The sequence below is a fragment of the Dendropsophus ebraccatus genome, chromosome 3 (genome assembly GCF_027789765.1).
Source record: "Dendropsophus ebraccatus isolate aDenEbr1 chromosome 3, aDenEbr1.pat, whole genome shotgun sequence".
Lineage (NCBI taxonomy): Eukaryota > Metazoa > Chordata > Amphibia > Anura > Hylidae > Dendropsophus > Dendropsophus ebraccatus.
Window position 1 is genome coordinate 22,014,012 of NC_091456.1, and position 20,305 is coordinate 22,034,316.

General features: G+C 41.6%; 1 protein-coding gene and 1 long non-coding RNA gene across 3 annotated transcripts in view; one reads left to right on the forward strand and one right to left on the reverse strand.

Moving 5' to 3' along the window:
* Positions 1 to 2,489, forward strand: part of LOC138785290 (uncharacterized) — a 71,135-nt gene extending 68,646 nt beyond the window's left edge. For both annotated transcript variants that reach the window (XR_011362091.1, XR_011362090.1), the window contains one exon: positions 2,285 to 2,489. This is a non-coding gene — a long non-coding RNA (uncharacterized lncRNA). The remainder of the gene's footprint in view (positions 1 to 2,284) is intronic.
* On the reverse strand, positions 556 to 20,228 carry CDC45 (cell division cycle 45). The gene is made up of 19 exons (XM_069961096.1): positions 20,078 to 20,228; positions 17,404 to 17,463; positions 16,807 to 16,899; positions 15,580 to 15,717; positions 15,350 to 15,496; positions 14,371 to 14,429; positions 14,144 to 14,192; positions 13,051 to 13,112; positions 12,718 to 12,768; positions 12,117 to 12,236; positions 10,905 to 11,036; positions 8,350 to 8,448; positions 6,078 to 6,239; positions 5,453 to 5,591; positions 4,834 to 4,917; positions 3,811 to 3,929; positions 2,716 to 2,792; positions 2,293 to 2,358; positions 556 to 744 (listed from the first exon to the last, which is right to left on the reverse strand). Exons 1-18 carry the CDS (start codon positions 20,126 to 20,128, stop codon positions 2,294 to 2,296), a joined length of 1,707 nt encoding a protein of 568 aa, XP_069817197.1. The 5' UTR covers positions 20,129 to 20,228; the 3' UTR covers positions 556 to 744; position 2,293.
* Positions 20,229 to 20,305: the final 77 nt, after the last annotated feature.

Here is a 20,305-nt window from a genome sequence, read left to right on the forward strand (position 1 = left end):
AAAGATGGACAGCTTTGCCGGAAGAGCGAAGGCTGTTATTACTGCAAAAGGGGCTAATGGTTATAGAGTGCGATAGACAGGTCTCTACTTATACATCCAGTGGATCCTTCTCCCAGCACACAACACTGGCCATAACCCAGTGTTAATGCTGTAGCACCTAAGAGACACAGCTTTTCGAGTTAAAGGATGTATTCAGCGCTACAAAAACATGTCCACTCTTGTCTTCAGTTTGGGTGTAGATTTTGCAACTTAGTTCCATTGAAGTGAATGGAGCTTAAATTGCAAACCGCACCTGAACTGGAGACAAGAGCTGTGTTGTTTCTGAAAGAAAGTGGCCTTTTTTTTTTGTAGCACTGGATAACCCCTTTAAAAATGTGTTGTCTAGGGAGCATAAGACATCTGAGGCCACTACCAGCCTTTCCGTGTCTCGGGGCAAGCACATATCGTGATGACCATGTGCAGGTGCATGCATTAGCTGCAGGGTGTCTTCAGCTTCCCAGATAACCCCTTTAAATTCTTTAATAAAAGAAAAACCAGTTGTCTTCTTGGCTTCAATATGTTTTATTTACATTATCAGAGGACTAGTCATCATACAATAAAAGGTTTATTACTGCTGAAGAGTCTCAGCTATAATTTAAGATTTGCACATAAAAGAAGACACATAAAACATAGATAAAAACAGCACATTTACATGGAGACCGAAGTGACCAAACACCACGTCCCACTCCAGAAGCAGAAATCCACCTGGAAAAACAGAAAGGAGTTTTTTTGTCGGCATACAATTATTGCATATAGGGGGAAATTTATCAAACATGGTGCAAAGTGAATCTGGCTCAGTTGCCCCTAGCAACCAATCAGATTCCACCTTTCATTTTCCAAAGAGTCTCTGAGGAATGTAAAGTGGAATCTGATTGGTTGCTAGGGGCAACTGCGCCAATTCTACTTCACAAACGCACAAAAACACAAAAAAAAAGCAACAGCTCACCGCAATGGCGAGATACAGACCCAATACAGACATATGTTTTTGTGTGTTTGCAACTTCAGCCATAGCAACGTGCTCCTGCCTAGTGTGAATAGTGTTCTAGGAGAGCTGACCAAATTTGTCCATTTTTTTTTTTTTTTTTTCTGAATTCTACTTTCCACCATGTTTGATAAATCTCCCCCATAGTGTTTAGGGGTATGCAGAATGTTACAACTATTTTAATAGCTCCAATGTATTTATAAAAAAAAAGGAAACCAGCGCCAATTCTGGAGCACTTTTTAAAGCACGTGTTTGCCCATTCCCTGTTATTCTTACTAGAAATGTATGACTTTATAACTGACTGGGTGTTACCAATGGGTGGTATTCAATCAGAGATGACAGTGTCAGACATAACACGCCCCCCAATTGTAGAACCCAGTTAACTACTTAGTCATCTATTTCTAAGTAGGAACAGAGGAAAGATGTTCTAGAGTTGTTAAGGGAATAGGTTATTTACTAACACAGAAGTGGTGGCAGGTTCCCTTCAACATTACAATTCCTTTAACATGAAAGAAAACAAATGAATTGTGAATGAACCCCAAGGCCGTCGTTCATCCACACTGTGCCGATATGAGCACGGAATCAGCATTGCCTCTGTGCAACGTGTCCTATTATCTTTAAAGTGAATTGGTCAGGTCCATACTAGGTAAAGAGAGCTGCAGACACAGGCAGATGGGTCATAGGGAGATAAAACAAATGATGTCTTTGTCTTAGCTAATGGCCATTTGCAAAGTTCCAAAATTGCATTTTTTTCAGAGGCTGAAGTGCCACAGCTATCAGCATGCGTTTGCAGTTCTGTACCTGGTAGGGTCCTGACAGATTCCCCTATAAAGGGGTTGTTCACCAATTTTTTATTTTTTTTCTTTCAAATCAACTGGTGGCAGAAAAACCCACAACTGTGCAACATCTGCAAAGAGTTTGTATGTTCTCTCCATGTTTGCGTGGGTTTCCTCCCGCACCCAAAAACATACAGATAGGTGAAGCGCTGCGGAATCTGTGTGCACTATGCTAATAAATTATTTATTACGATTATAAAATGGGAAATACCCGAAACTGACAAATCACTTTCGAATGCTGGAAAATGTTGAAAGCAGCATCCAAAACTGCAGTGAATCAATGGCATAAAAACTGAATTTCTCCCAGGAATGACTGTACGCCACAGATTTCTGATTTTCTACATTTCATAAGAGTCTTCTGACAGGAAAACCTGCTGCGTCAACGTGCCATTCATTGTTGTTGTTTTTTTTGTTTTTTTTAATATAGAGCCATACCTTATGAGAGGAGAGAAATGAGGGCATCCAGGAATTTGCTGCGGTCTTCAGTTCTCAGTTCAATTACTACATACAAATTAGACAAAAAAAAAAAAAGGGACATCAATAATATGCAATGTATGTTCTATTGTATAACTGCATATTGAAAATACACTATCATAAGGAGCTGTATGTTGTGGTGCTCATAAAGGGTGAAGTGCTGCTCCTAAAAAAAGCAGCCCCCCCCCTCTCTGCAGTGTGGCTGGTAACATTCCAACCACTGAAAACAAGTTACGAGACAAGGGTCAAACTAAGCTTCCACCTGAACTCATTCTAGCCTCTGCAGCGGCTTCTGTGCAGTCACCGGGCTTAACAATCAAGCTGAGAAGTCTGCCATTTCACTGCAGGTCACAAACCATACATACAGAAGCAACAGGCACTCACTAGACATATCAAATTGATTGTGAAGGGTCCGTGAGCTTGTACTCTCTGCAGCTTTCTCAAATGCTCGGCCAAAGAAACTAGAGGTAAAGAAATAGAAATAAAATTAACAAATCAATAAGTATAGCAACAACATGCAGATAAAGACATAAAAACACTAAAAGCAAAGTACAAATTACAGGTACAGTGTAGTAAAACTAATAAGGCTAAGATCAAGCTGAATTTCTGTATGTTTAACACAAGCGTTTACAGTATTTAAAGTGTATACAGTAAATGGATGAAAAAAAAATCAAAATGCTGCTGTATGCGTGTCAGTTTCCCATTGACTTACATTGTAAATGCAGTTCAAGTGTTGTATTAGGCTGGCTTCACACTAACTCAGAATCTTGGAAAAACCGGCCGTATTCGTCCTGTGTAATAGAAGGCAACGATCAGCCGACATGAACGATGTCGGCTGATCGTTGCAGTCGTTTGTCTTTGAACAGGCTGAAAGACAAACGACTCATATAGCAACGATCTGCTGCCGTCGCTCCATGGAATAGGAGCGGCGGCAGCAGACCGCTGCTATACGCTACCCGGATGATCTAGTGATCACCTGGGCCGCCCCCCCCCCCCCCCACACCACCCCCTCCCATGGACTCACCCGCTTGCTGCTGACGCGTGTAATAGCAGCGGCAGCGAGCGGGAAACGAGGAGCAAACGTGCACTGTGCTTGTTTGCTCCTCCAGTCACCCCGTGGAAAAGGGCCTTTAGACACGGCTGTTTTTTGGTGTAGTGGTTTTCAGGCTGCCTAGACTGATAGATCTCAAGGTCAGCAGGGCAGGAAAAAGAAGGCCAGCAGGGCACCTCCATGATGACCTGTGGTTCAAGCAGCATTAAAGTGATGACAGGTCACCTTTAACTGCAGCTTGTTTCACAGCCAGAACCACGCACAGAAGGCGGTATATTATTTAATATATATATATATATATATATATATATATATATATATATATATATATATATATATATATATATATATATCCCATTCTTCATTACGATAAGGGATTTAGTTCTGTGTACCCCCATATCTCCACCCCAAAGGCGGTGTTCTCTTACTTCTTTTTGTCAGAACCCTCAACTTCTGGAGGAATTCCCACCATAATCACTGTCCCCTTCTCAACATCCAGTGGAGCAGCCAGAACCAATGGGAGCAACTTGCATCGCTTGTTTTTAGTCTTCAAATTAAAAAAGAAAAAAGAAATCAAATTGAACATCTGCATCTTGAACTTATAAACACACAGCATGATCTATCCACAAATCTTTGAGAATCTTAGAAGACTGAACCGCAGCAGTCCAAGATGCCGGATGTGGAGAGACCAAACAAAACTGTTGTAGAAGGTGAATATAAATATCCCCCAAACAGAACTTGTGACCCCTTAGCATGTGCAAATGACAGGAGGATATCCCTCCAGAGAGGAGGAAATATGGTTTTCCCAGCCAACGGAAAGAGAATTTTATTCTAAGGCTAGCCAAGGAGAAGCCGACAATTGAAGGAGAGAGCAATGCACAAAGCTGTACAATTTAGAGAAATCCCATTTGTCTTGCTGGAGATGCAACAATAAATCATGGAGCCAGGAAAGACCTCATCCTCCTTCTGACAGAAAGCGGCAATAGTCTTCCCAAGTTTATTTAGATTCAATCAGTCTGTTTGTCCATCCCATGATACTCTGCACTTCAGCCTAAAATCTTAGATAAACTTCTCTCCTATAGCAATAAGGGTGCAATTTTTAAGTGGTACTCCAGCGAAAATATTTCGAACCAACTGGTTTCAGAACGCTATATAAATTTGTAATTTAATTCTACTTAAAATTCTCAAGTCTTCCAGTACTTATGAGCTGCTGTATGTCCTGCAGGAAGTGGTGTTTTGATTTTAGTCTGACAGTGCTCTCTGCTGCCACCTCTGTTCGAGACAGAACAGAGCACAGCAGAGCACAACCGTGAGATATGACCATTATACATATGCCTCATGTTATTTTCCCATATTCTTTATTCTATATTGTGTATGAATAAAGTAAGATGTTAGGAAAATATCAACTGGATTTTTAAATAAAGGGTCTGAAGCACCAGGTATATACTTACAGAACTGACAAAAGATTTCAGCAAGTATTTACAGAGCAAAGTCAAGGAGACAGGTTTAGAAAACATCTTGACATCTGGGGTCCCCTAGAGAGAAAATAAAATAGACAAGCTCAGATCGGGGGGGGGGGGGGGGGGGGGGGAGGTGTGGACAAAAAAACCTTACTTTAAAGGGGTTATCCAGGATATTAGAAAATCATAGCTGAATTCTTAAAGAAACAGTACCCCTTTTGTCCTCAGTTTGGATGTGCTTTTACAGGTCAGTTGCCCTGAAGTGAATGGCATCGAGCTGTAATACCACACACATCCTGAGGACAGGGGTGGTGCTTTAATTTTCTAATCCTGCATAACCCCTTTAATAGCAGGAGTGGGATGCCAGAAATATCCCAAACTCACAGAGTGTGAATATATTCTGTCAGCTCCATACCAGATACAGATATGATAATATGAAGTCACTTTTTGTGTAATGATCGGGATCGACTATTGTTTAATGAGCAACCCGTATGTCTTATGATTCTAGACAAGCTGAATCATTAGGGGCTTATTGCACAATTCTTATGCTGGAATTACCGTAAGGACTCTAGTAATACCAGAATCACTGTGCTGGAAGATTCATACTAACCTCCATAAGATAACAGTACAGGAAAGGGCCCTGAGATAAAATAAGATTTGTGCATATACAACTGGCTACTGTCTGTTGAATAGCACGCAGCAGCATCTTAGAAAGATTCAGGCCATGGTGCAGTTTTTCTAGGTTGCTCCTGTAAATTAAAGGAGAGGGAAACATTTTTAGAAATATCTGAATAGTTCTGAGAAGTTACAGATGCCTTAAATACAACATTTCAAAATCAGTAAATGTCACCATAAACAATTAAAGGGGTATTCTGCTCAAACTTTCCTTTTATTATACTGCCGACCATGGTGAGAAAATAAACAAATCTATTCCTATCTTTCCACCCTACTCCAGCATGTTCGGGGTCCCAGCTGCTATTAACCTGCCCCCACTTCAGAGATGGACTCGTCTGGGGGTGAGAACCTGTCTCTGACGTGGAGGCGTGATCGGGACCTGAACATGCCATAGGATTGGGGAAGTTCTAATCTGTAATAATTCCAGTGTAGGTAGTAAGTATATTTACACAGGGTAGAGGCAAAGGTAGAAGGTACATAAGGAAAAAAAAAATGGATTTGGTGCTGAGCTAATTGGGGGTTAAAATTAACCCTTCGATGTTGTGGTAAACATTACCCACCTGGACAAGCTGTCTAAGGCCTTGATAAAGTTATCTGTCCCCTGCTCATCTTTTTCGGTGTTTTCCAAGAGAGAAAGTACAGCAAGCACAATGTCATTGGCAAGAAACTTATTCTTGAAGCCAAACTGAACACTGAAGGTCTGTACCCTGATGTCTTTCATCCTGTCAGAGAGTTAACAACAAAATAGAGAATAAAGTAATTCAAAAAACAGGTATGGAAGATGCTTATGTATAAGATACTTCGGTAAAACAAAATTATATTTATATATACAGTGGTGCCTTGGTTTAAACCAAAACGCTCTTAAACCAAGTTACTCTTAAGAGCTCAGAGTTTTTCAAAATTGTGACTTAGTTTAAGAGCATTGCTTTGGTTTAAGAGCTCCCTGTACTGGGTGAGAGGGGGAGTGGAGGAGGGGCATGATCTGTATAGCGGGGTCTACAGCACTGTACTCTGACCCAGGAAGTCTCCCTCACCTTCCAAATCATAGCAGATCCACTTCAGGCTGGGGCTTACATCGGGGGACAAGACTATGGAGGCAATCTCTCCATAGCTGTAACCCCTCTCCCCGGACAGAGAGCGCTGCATGTATGTGCCCACATCTGTCCTGCTCATTCCTTCATGCTCCCTGCAGTCTCTGTCCGCCCTTGTGTTTTCCATCCTCTCCATTACTGTACAGTAACTAATAACATCACATTCTGCTGTTTCTGAATGTTTGTTTCATTTGTTTTACATGTTCAGAATATAAAATGATTAATATTGGGGTGTGGAACCAATTGTCTGCATTTCTAAGATTTCTTATGGGAAAATTTGCTTTGGTTTAAGAGTCGATTTGGATTACACGGTCCCGGAACGAGTTATGCCCGTAATCCAAAGCACCACTATATACTATAAAATATAATATTTTATTATATATATTATACATATTATACACACACACACACACACACACACACTTTTGGTCAAGCTATAGCTTTGGTTTTACTGTGACCACCATGAAAACTACAAGTATGCAAAACTCCGCATTCTCCATGTGATACAGTGGTGGACAATCATATGAAATAAACATTTTACAGATATATGGAATGTCTTAGTATGCTAACGCTCTTTACCGTACTTAATACACTGTTGTGACCCTCTCATTTAGGATTACAGTGTGTGTGTGTGTGTGTGTGTGTGTGTGTGTCTACAGCGCCACCTACAGGTAAGCTTGAAATTGACCCTACAAATCATAGAGTTGAAGAATCTTCGTCAGTTCCCATTTCTCCTGTGCTCTACCTTTCTTATAAAGTGATGAGATATCACTAGGATATTTCATGACTTCAAGGTCGGTAGGGGTCAGACCTCTGGGACTCCACTGCTAATTCAATGCGGTGTGCCCTTTTACTGTTGTCCAGAGCAACCGAGCACAGCTTTATCTTACCATAGCATTTTACAGCAATCTCTTAGGTGTGTCACCTTTCATTTCTCAGGTTTTTTGTTTGTTTTTTTTTTTTAAAGGGGTTTTCCAGGCAAAACATACTGATAAGCTCTCCTCACAGGACACCCAGCTCCCCTGATCAGCTGTTCTGTAACCACACTACACAGTGGATGGGACTGGAAGCAGGTTGCTCCATTTTCTGTGTATTGGGGGTAATAGGTGACTGCAGCTCCTGTCAAATGAATTACAGCTGAGCTGCGGTAACCAGGCCTGGCCACTACACAGTTAACAGCCATTGGCTTCCAACCCCTACTTCCTACCATAGTGCTTAACAGCTGACTGGTGGGGGTGCTGGGTGTCCTGTGGAGATGGCTCATCATTTTTTTGCCTGACAAATGCCTTCAAAATTAGGTGGTCATACACAGCCACATTTTGACAGAATGCCATGGGTTAGTATTAATGTATAATTGATATTCTTTTACATATTGTAGCAGCTGTATATGGATATAACCGCACTCAGATGCTATGGTCAGCAGTATTACCAGCAACATTGTGCAGCCACTGGCTACCACGTGGGCATGGTTCTGTCCTCTTTGGGCAGCACCCAACAAGTGAATTAAAGGGGTCTTCCCGCCTAATATTGACAGTAAGGGTGCAGACATCCATAGTTTAAGGCAAAAAAAGAAATAAAAACACTTAATTCTGTGGATTTAAATATCAGTGAGGGATATCTAAAACAGGTCCCACAATGTAGTTTGTGTTGGGACTCCGACAGATGTTCAGTCCTCAATGACTGAAATCAAAGTGCTGCACCGACAATGATTTCTACACAATAAAAATACCATTTTAGTTACCCAAATTTGTTGGCAGATTCCTCAATCATTTCCCGGAGGTTTTCCTTCAAGGAAATGTCCATGGAGTTAAACTTCTGTTTTACTTGTTTCAAGGGAAGCCTGGGAAGATAGTATATAATCAGTATATATAGTAGTTTTGCCAGGACAAAAGGGTTTTTTCCCCCCAAAGAACATTTGTCACCAATTCCGAGTTTCTGACCTCTGGGACCCCTACCAAAATCACAAGAATGAGGGTTCTGTGCTCCCCTGGTTGAGAAGTATTACACCCCCCAAAAAATATATATATAGTGGTACCTTGGTTTAAGAGCTCCCTGTACTGGGTGGGAGGGGGATTGGGGGAGGGGCATGGTCTGCATAGCAGGGTCTACAGGAAGTCTCCCTCACCTTCCAAATCATGGCAGATCCACTTCAGGCTGGGGCTTACATCAGGGGACAGGACTGTGGGGGGTAATCTCTCCATAGCTGTAACTCCTGTCTCCCCAGACAGAGAGTGCTGCATGTATGTGCCCACATCTGCCCTGCTCATTCATGCAGTCTCTGTCAGTCCTTGTGTTTTCCATCCTCTCTATTCCTGCTATAATATGCCTGCACTCACACTCCGCTATACACACTGCTGCTATAATGTGCCTGCACTTACACTCAGCCATGGGTGTGGCCCTCGGGCGGGCGGGGACCCTATACGGATAGAGTAAAATAGAGACGGAATAGATAGTGGGAGGTGGAAGCGAGAGGTAGACAGGCTGTTGCCTCATGCAACTGAAGAATGTTAATCGGTGCCCTCGCGGTGACTCCACGGGAGAAACAGGTTCTGTATTGGTTCATGGGCCTACATTAATAATGGTTCTTTTTGAGGTTGGGAAGGGATATTTATGTAATAGTATTATTGGTTGTGATTTTATGGGACATGTTGGTTGTTTTGTAAAATTAATAGAGTAATTTTAAAAGGTCACCAATAAACACTTTAATATGCAAGTCATTGTCCTCCTGCACAGCTCAGTGATTCTCACTTCCTGATTGGTCCATGCTGAGCACATACCCCTTTCCTCATCGCTGTAATGTGACCACACAGCCATGCTTTCTAGCCTATTGTACTACACTACTGTATTATGGGGATCTGCAGTTCCATCCTGTATCTACAAACTGCTGCAGTTTTCAGGGTTATGCAGTTACTATACATTATACACCACATGCTGATTGCCATAATGTACAGTAACTTATAATATCACATATTCAGCTGTTTCTAAATGTTTGTTTTACATGTTATTCAGAATAAAAAAATATATTATTGGGGTGTGGAACCAATTGTCTGCATTTCATTGACATCTTATGGGAAAATTTGCTTTGGATTACAAGCATTTGCATACAAGATATGCAGGGCCGTATTTGCCACTAGGCACCCGTGGTCCGGAGCCTAGGGTGGCACCCTGTAGGGGGCGGCACCTTCAGAGGAAGAAAAAAAAGAAAATAAATAGTAAAAAAAAAAAAATAATTTCCCCCCCATGATAGTCAGTGGGAGTGGGACCATAATCGAGGGGGCGGAGTCACGGTCGGGAGAGGGTGCGGAGCGCTTCCTGCTGTCAGCTCCTTGCTTCAGTGATGGAGCTTGCAGCGCAGCTCACAACTTCCCTGCTCCACTACTGAAGCAAGGAGCTGTGAGAGCTGTCCCCTGCTGCCCTGGATGAGAAGATGGAGCACCCCCTCCTGCCGGCCTGAAGGAGTCCACCACCACCTCCACATGGCATCACCTGGTAAGGAAAATTGTGGGGGGGGGATGGGTCGTGGGTGTAAGGGGGCAGGGCGAGGCCAAAGTTGCGGGGGCGGAGCCTCATGTGGCTATGGGCATCCACTAGGCCATGAGCAGAATCTTGGTGGGATCTTTATACAGTATCCCTCTCTCGGCGCTGAAGAACATATTCCTGTAGTCAGTATGATGGCGGTCACACAGCTTTCCCAGTATCTTATACTCAGTATGATGGAGGTCACCCAGCTTCCCCAGCATCCTGTAGTCAGTATAATGGAGGTTACACAGCTTTCCAGCTTCTTGTATAGTAGTAAGTATAATGGCAGTCACCCAGCTTTCACAGCATCTTGTAGTCAGAAAAAAAAAAACCTCAATGTTTTTTTTGTTTTTTTTTTTTGGGGGGGGGGGGGGGGGGGGTTAGCACTCAAAGGTGCCTAGGGCAGCATGCACTGCAAATACAGGCCTGTCTATGTATACACAACAGTTCAATGCCTTTTCTTGTGTTGGGTATGTATTTTAGAAGAAACATTTCCCATCATGCCCTAACTCTTCCTCCTACCAGGTGTTGTCTCGACCCCTTTGCTTCATCACATGGTATAATGTACATGACTGTGAAAATGTGTTAAAAGTTAAAGATTAAATTTCTTTAAAAAAAAAACAAAAAAACAGAACACAATGGAAGCAGGAGCATCAGATAAGTTGTTGCTAATAAACTAGTTGTGTATCTTCAATCCAAATGATAATTAGTATTGTACCCATTTTATTTTTAACCAAAACATTCGCACTATGGACTCTCAATTATGATGTTACTTACCCCATGTCAGCCAAGAATTCTTGAAGCTTCTTCTGTCCTTGCACTGACCACAGTTTCAGACTGGAGGATGTATAGCTGGAGTTACAGATGCTTTCATATAGTGACCAATGCTGGTATAATGAAAGCCGCACGCTAAAATCCCAACATTAAAGAAAACGAGTTTGACTAGGGGTGATTAAATAAGTATATTACAAAGTATATCTAGATTGTCTAAATTTTAGAATTACAATATGATCTAGAGCTAGTAAACAGGTATGAAAACCTTCATTTGATCTTGCGACCCATCCAGCTGCAACAGAAGAAAAGGCTGAGATGTGCTAGCTCACCACGCCCTATCCCCACATCCTCACACAAAGGATATTCTTTCTTGGACCACATTGGTCGACAACTACCACTGCACACACCTGCACAGACTGCAAAACCTGGGAGATGTTCTGACCCTATGGGCTACTCAGTTTTCTTAAAGTGTCACTGTCGTTTAAGTTTTGTTTTTTTGTTTTTTTGCAGAAATCAATAGTACAGGCGATTTTAAGAAATTTTGTAATCTGTTTATTAGCCGAAAAATGCATTTTTTACCATGAAGAAGCAGTTTGAAATCCCCCCCGTCTTCATGGTTTTCTATAGAGAGGGGAGGGGGATGAGGCACCAAAACAGGACAGAGTTAATTTACAGCTACATACCGGGCTATCTCCTCTGAAGTCAACACTGACCTCTCGGACCTCTGAATACTGGCTTTCACACAGCTCCCACTGTGTAATCCTTTGATATCTGCTGGCGACTAATCTCACTCCTTCCCCCTCCCCTCTCCATAGGTTACACAGGGCTCGACTGATGTAAAAGTCGAGATTTCCTGATAATGAGCAGTGAATGAGAGGGGGGGGGGGGACACCTGGGGAAAGTCTTTTTGAACGCAGATAATGGCATATTTGCCTAATAAACCCAATTACAAAGTTTCTTAAAATCGCCTGGACTATTGATTGCTGCCAAAATACTATAAATTACTGTAGATAATATAAAAAGCAGATGAGATTTCTACTCGCGTGAATCTACTCCTGGACTAGAAGTAGCATTTGCTCTTTATATTATCCAATTCATCATTAGCTGGTTTTGGCTTCAACAACAAATCTGCACTGTGTAATCCTAAGAAACAAAAATAGATTTAAAGAGACACACACGGATAGATACAGATCTATTATGAAGTTTAAAGGATACTCATATTCAAAGGCTATCCTCATGCAGTCAATAGACAGGGAGTTTTCTTCATCCTCATTGCGGTGGTTGTGTCTGGATACATGGCGTTGGAGGGTACCCACATCAGTCACATATTTCATCCTATTAGACAATTAGCATTTTCTCCTGGTTAAATATACTCCCCTTTCTTAACTCTTGGTATATGTTTTTTATTCTTTTACATTAGCTGATTGGTGCCATCCAGTTCCTATGCTCTGGGCCGTTCTGGGTCTATGCACTACAGTGTCATACTGGACGGGGTATTTATGAATGACATAGGGGGACATTTAAATTAGGCCCCACTGGATTCACTAAGGCCGGGGGGGAGCACGCCTCTTAGTGAATCAGGCCTCACCTGCGCCTGCCATAAGGTGGGTGCAGAAATCTACACCTGCTCCTGAGCAGGTATATATTTCTACCATGATTTACGCCTGCTCCCGTAAGGAGGAGGCCACACCTCCTTCCCGCTTTGCTGTGGCGGGCGATAAGACTTGTGTATGCCAGGCAGAAGGGGCGAATCTGTGCCTCGTCAGCGGCATATGCCAGTGATGCTGATTTCATAAATGTCCCCCATAGAACTTACTGTGTAATTCTCTCTTGAACCCACTGGTCAGTCAGGCCAACAATGGCCCACCTACAACAGAAACAAAATAAAAACCATGCTTAGAACAAGGTAACAAGAAGCAAAGCAAAAAAGTCACACAAATTATGTTTTTAATGACTTAAAAATACACCATTGCAGATTTTGCGGAGGATCACAATACATGTCACTGCAGATTCTCAAAAGGCCAAGTTATGAGCCAGTTTATATACACTGAAAGACAGGAGTGACAACACCTGACTGCATGGAAACTCTTCTAATAGTATATATTTCATGCCCCTGGTCAAAAAAAACCCCAAAAGCTTCTCCACTTACCATAGCATGTCATTAGAATCCTTTGACATGATCCAGGCCAATTCAAACATCATCATTGCAGACTAGCAAAGCAAGAAGATACAAGATAAAACAATAGAAATAAGCACAGAGATAGATATGGCAACAGTTACAAACTATATCTTTTAAACTACTAAAGGTTGGTAAAATACTTGCCTATTTTGAACTGTTGCTTATTTAACCAACCTCCTGCACCTACTGTGTTTCTTCAAAAACAAGACCGTGTCTTATATATTTTTTTTCTCTGAAAAAAGGGCTAAAGCTTATTTTCAGGGTAGATCTTATTTTCACAGAAACAGTATGCCCCTACCTGGCTAGTCCCACTCTATACGATAGTTAGCCGTCATATTGTATGCCTCACTGTTAGGCTCCTGTACTGTAAGTTCCCCTGTAGTTAGGCATCCATACTGTACCTCCCTCCCCCCTCCGTAGTTGTTCCCCCATACTGGTAGTCTCAATACTTTATCCCTCCCTATTCAGTAGTTGGCCCATGTCCCCCATATTCAATGTCCCCCTACTATACATCTTTTTACCCCTGCTGCCCCCTCCCCTGCAGCTTTTGCTGAGCAGGTGGGGGCGGGGCATAACAAGTCTGGCACTGATTGGCTGATACTTATTATTGCAGTAGCACTTATATTTTAAACCTACTCCAAAAAGTCTACAAAATTAAGCTAGGTCTTATTTTTGGAGTAACACAGTGGTTAGATCATGGTTAAGGTAACACCACAAAAAAGTATATTTATTTTTCCCCAAATCAACTAGTACCAGAAAGTTATAGAGATCTGTAAATTACTTCTATTTGAAAATCTGACGTCTTCCAGTACTTATCAGCTGCTGTATGTGCTGCATGAAGTTATTATATTTATTATTATATTTATTACTATTATTAGTACTGGATGACTGGAGATTTTTAAGGAGAATTTACAAATCTGTATAACTTTCTGTGATTTGGGGAAAAAATTAAATAAATTGCCAGAGTTCCCCTTTAATGTAAGCAAGGCTTATTTAATTCAACACTGCACAAAGAATATACTAGGTCTAAACTGCAGGAGACGCCTATACACGAGTTACTCACCGATGTTCCATGGTATTCATACTGTTCGTAGTCAAAAAGGATCTCCCTCCTGTAAGTTAGAAGAAATAAAATGGTGAACATAACTACTACAAAGACCAGTCGCCTGCACAAACTATTTATTTTTTGTTAATTTTTCTAGGTAAAGTCAGAAAATAACTGATTTCTTTTTTTAATTAAAGTTGCCTGAATTGTCTTCAAGATCTAAAGCGCATTGGGCTTCAACTTACCTACGAGCTTCCCACTCTCTTCTCTGACGTCTTCTCTCAATTCTTCTTTCTACAGCTCCCTTAGTAAGGAAAACAACTACATTGTAAGACATTATTACCAGCAGGTTTGCAGCCACCTGGAGAGTTGTGTGTAGGGAGTTTTAAAGGGGCAATTCACCAAAAAATGTTTACATTTAATCGGTGGTGGTAGAGATTTGTATTTTACTTCTATTTTTAAAAAAAAAATCAAAAAAAAAAAATCTCTTCTACCAGTACTTATCAGCTGCTGTATGTCCTGCAGGAGGTGGTATTCTTTCCAGTCTGGAGAACTGGAGAGGTTTTCTACGGGGATTTGCTGCTGCTATGAATAATTCCTTACATGGACAGAGGGTACTGTGTTACACTGGAGAGAATATACTACCTTCTGCAGGACATACAGCAGCTGATAAGTACTGGAAGACTTGATATGTACTGAAATTACAAATCTCTGGCACCAGTTGATCTGAAAGAAATTTCTTTTTAGTGAACTACCCCTTTAAATGATCAACCCCTTCTTTACAGATACAGTGTGTAACAATTTGTCTACGTTTCAATTAATTCTTATGGGAAAAGTTGCTTTGATATACGAATGATTGTATTAACGGAAGCAATTTTGCTCATAATCCAAGGTTTCACTATATTATATATATATATATATATAATTTGTGTGTGTATGTATATATATGTGTGTGTGTGTGTGTGTGTATGTATATGTATATGTATGTGTGTGTATATATATATATATATATATATATATATATATATATATATATATATATATATATATATACACACACATACATATACATATACATACACACACACACACACACATATATATATACATACACACACAAATTATATATATATATATATATATATATATATATATATATACACACACAAACACACTCTCTCTCTTTCTCTCAATATACTTATAGATATTTTGGAATAACCGTACCTCATCAAAACGCCGCCTCTTCCCAGAAGGCTCTGAGCTTTCACTTTCATTCCCAGAATCATCTTCATCCTCATCTTCATCATCCCGGAATATATCGTCATAGGCTGGAATTTCCAGATCATCATTCTGTTTGATAAGCAGCTTTATCTATATAAAACATAAGGGATATTTTTCATAACAATCTCTGTTATGTCTATTATAATCCACTCTGGCTCACCGACTAGACATACCTGGGTGTCATTGTACACATTGACAACATCTATTGGTCTGTGGGTGTCACATATGAAGAAGACTGTCTCTTCCTGTGGTTGCAGAGTCTCCAGAAGATCAATGTTTGCACCGCAGTTTATGAGCACAAAATATTGAAACTGAGAGGGGGGGAAAAATGTAATATAATAGAAACATACAAAGATTTCTTCTGTGTCTGATAACAGGGGGTTCCCTTTATTAGGATATACGCACACTATGGAAATCAGGCAGATAATTTGATTCCGTCGCTCGCTGCACCCCCTGCTTGAAGTTCCGCCGCTCCCATAGGCTCCATTCTATGGTCGGGCAGATTCTGCCATCCACCCAAAGAATTGTCATGTCAATTCTTTGGGCGGAAGACAGAATCTGCCTGACCATAGAATGGAGTCTATGGGAAGGGTGGAGAGTGAAGTGGGAGAGTGCAGGGACGAGTGGTGGAATCTGTGGCAATTTATCTGCGTGATTTCTATAGTGTGCATATACCCTAAGTGGTCGTGTTGTTTGCAGGATAGTCATTTATGAAGTATATAAATCAAATGCAGCGCCCCGGATTTCTGCGCACTGTGAAACCAATCTTAGGGGGGCATTCCCATGTTCCTTGCACATCCTCCATAATTACAGACCATACAAGGCACACGTGAATGCTCCCTCAGGGTGAAATCACAGTCGGCATCTTTTACCCCACTCCCACCCCCAAGAAAAGAAAAAAAAAAAAAAAAAAAAACCACACACACACACAACTAAAACACACTAAAGGCCCTATTCCACGGAACGATTATCGGCAGATATCAGTCGTTATGGCCAATAATCGTCTCGTGGAATAGGAGGCATAGATCAGCCGACATCGTTCATGTCGGCTGATCTTTGAAGTCGTTTGTCTTTCAACATGTTGAAAGACAAACGACTTATATAATATAGCGGCGATCTGCTGCCGCCGCTATGTCCTATGGGCTGCTCGGACAATCAGCGATCACTGGCGAAGGTGGCGTAAAACGGCCAGATGCAAATATTCGCAAAACAACCATTTGCGAATAAATTAAGCCACATCTGGCCGTTTTACTCCAACAAATACAACTTTTTTGCTTGATAACTTTTCCCCCATGTGTGTGCACGCAGCTGGTGTTTTTCAGCAAAAATATAGATCACATTAAATCAAAAAGAAAAAGAAATAATTTCTGGGGATAAAATGCCAGAATAAACAATCCTACCTGCTCTTTGTGCTCAAGGAATACTATTTCAAGTTCTTGCCATCCAGAAACTGGAACCAATGTATACTGGACATGGTCACACTGAAACAAAGCCTAGTGAGGAAACACATACGGACAAACATAATAGCAATATTAGCTTCACCGGTTCTTCTGATTCTATCAGTTTAGATCTCTAGTGGACTTGTCTAATTCAAAGAAATGTGGCCTTTATATGCTCTGCCTAGTTTACGCAAAAGGTACCAGCCACATCATATTCCAATGCAAACCATGTTAGAAGAAAAACAATAATCCAAAGGTTTAAAGGGGTTAATCACTGTTAGACAAACATGGCCACTTTCTTCCAGAGACAGCAACGCTCTTGTCTCCAGTTCGGGTGCAGGTTTTGCAACTCAATTCCATTGAATTGAATGGCGCTTAATAAAAACCACACCAGAACTGGAGACAAAGAGTGTTTTTCTAACGCTGGATAACCCCTTTAAGAGTTTTCAATTTCCTGCATTGAAATCTTACCCAGTAGTCTGATACCAATGATATGGCACTCCAAGAGAAATATAATGGGGGGGAGGGGGGGGGTGTTAGGGGGACAGACATACTTACCTGCAGTATTTTACATGCACACAAAGCATCAACATCAGGAGCCACAAGGAGAAGCACACGCTGCACAAAAGCAGAAAGAAAGATGTGAGAATGATAACCAGATTTTATTTCTACAATCTGTGTACATTTATATGCTTAAAGGTCAGACATCTAGTATACTTTCTATATACAGTTGAGGAAAACAACACAGGATGTCCGGCATTTCATAGAATATGCAAGCAGCAAAAAGATGAATGCAACTCGAGCTGGGCTGTATCAATGTTTTCCCAGATTCCCTAGGGCTGCATCCAACTTCTTCAGCCACCAGTATTTAAAAGCCGCACTCATCTCTAATGTTTAACACTCTAAATGTGTCTGTGGCTTCTAAAAACTTTGTGCCAGCTGCACACTTGCATTGGTGCTGTCACAGATTTCTTTCAAGGCCCAAAAAAATGGCTGCACGGTCCCTATAACAGCGGAAACCATCAGATTCCAGAGCCAAAAGATCCTATTGGCTTCAGTGAGGTCTGTCAGAAACCATCTGGTGTCTTTATCAGGATACTGTTTGCAGTATATTTTTAGTTCGGTCAAAACCTGTAACATGAACTAGATCAGTGACAGATTCCCATATGGAGCAACACCACAAGCGGGAGGTTAGCCTCACTTAAAGGTGAGGCTTACCCAATAATCACGTGACATTTCCCTATACAGTCTATGTATAAAGAGTAGTGGTGATGCCTAACCTGACACATGACGTTCCTGGTCTATATATATCATATAGCAGAGTCCCCCAACCCGTGGTTCTCCTGCAGCTGTTAAACTACAACTCCCAGCAGGCGCTTGAAGGCATTCTGGGAGTTGTGGTTTCACAACTGCTGGAGAATATTGTACTATAGTATGTAAATACTGGATATAGCCTCTGCTTCCCCTCTGTATACAGCACCATGGCTGGGCTATGTGTATACTGACCCCTCTCATCTGTTATCTGCAGTTTAGCAGGCCAAAATGGGTGTGGCTTGCTAAAGGGGGTGTGGTATAATCATAATCAAGGTTACATCTTCAATTAATCGTGATGTTGTCATAAACCCCCCCCCCCCCAATTAAAAACATTTTGACGGTGTGTGAACATGACATTTTTATTTATTTTGAAGCACTAGAATTTATTTAAATAAAGCAGTCACATTGAATCAATCCAATCTGTGGGCATCGGAGCTGTCCATCACTTGATTCGGACCAGAAAGAGCAGAGATATAAATGACAACTTATCCTGGAACATTTCCCACAAAACTAAATATATTTTCTCAGCTCCCCCTGGACTATAACACTGAACTATGCACAGTGACCGGTTCCCTTTAAGGGTAGCTTCACACGTACCGGATCCGCAGCGGATTTCACTATTTGAAGTGAAATCCGCAGCGGATCCTGGTAGTGTGAAGTCGAATGGGTCACATACCCGGAATTTTCAGTCCGCTGCTAGTAAGTGACCCGGAGCATACATTACCAGCTCGGTGCCCGGCTCCCCATCAGCCAATCAGTGCACGGCAGCATTGATTGGCTAATGGGGAGCCTCACACACAGGGGTATTCTGCTCCACACTTGTTATTACTTATTCAGCGACATCAGCTGTCTCAGTAGGGAGGGGAAAACAGAGAGAAAAGCTCACACACAGTTTTTTGTGTCTTCAGCAGAAAGCAGCAGCACAGAACTGGGGGAAGGAGATATAACAGATGAATAGATAATAAGTATGGAAGGGGCAGCAACATATGAAAAGTTATGTTTGAGCAGAATACCCCTTTATGGTGCGTTCATACCTACAGGATCTGCAGCTGATTTTCTGCAGCAGATTTCATATAAATAACTGAACACAGCATCAAATCTGCTGCAGATCCTGTAGGTGTGAACGCACCCTTAAAAGGTTTTCTCATCATTAGAAGTTCTCCCCAGACCACATGATTGAGGAGCAAGTGTATGATCACAGGGGAGGGGTGTTTCTATCTACTAGGACCCCCCTGTTCTCAGAACAGAGTGTCAGTCATGTGACCACCACTCTAATCTGATGGTCGCACAACACCTTTAAGTGGTTAAAGGGGCAGTTCACAAAAAAAAAATTGCTTTCAAATTAACTGGTGCCACAAAGTGCCAAAGATTTGTAATTTACTTCTAAAGTTTTTCAGTACTTTTCAGCTGCCGTATGTCCTGCGGGAAGTGGTGTACTCTCTCCAGTCTGGAGAGCAGGAGACGTTTTCTAGTTCGATGTTTTTATTAGATTTTTTTTTAAGAACAAATGACAAAAGAGAAAATCTATAAGCACTGACTTTAGTGCCAACAGTATAGTGAACGTTTAGAAACAACAGTAATAACATTCTGTAGATTATATAGAGGATTTGCTGCTGCTCTGGACAGTTCCTGACATGGACAGAGGTGGCAGCAGAGAGCACTGTGTCAGACTGGAAAGAATACACCACTTCCTGCAGCACACACAGCAGCTGATAAGTACTGGATTTATTTTTAATATAAGTAAATTATATTTAGTGAACAACTCCTTTAAAGGGGATAATCATCAATACTTTGCAGTATTATACCAAGCTCTATCAGAGGAAGGCAGAAGTCCAACACAAAGCTTCTGTCATACACTTAAAGGTGAGCTAAGAAGCTCAGGTAGTACGTCACGAGGACTGGCGGTGACCCGGCTCACCTGACTCGCTATGACGTCGTAAAACTCCTTACGAAGATCGCTAACGAACATCTCTGCGGCTGGCGGGCGTCCTCAAAACTGGCGCTAAAACCCGCGTTCGGCCAGCGACCAATCACAGAGCGCGCTTCTTCCCTGACGCGATAACCCCGCCCACCGGTGACATCTACCATAGCCCTGGGCCTATCACGTGCTCAACAGAGTAAGCGACCAATAGTGAAACATCACTTC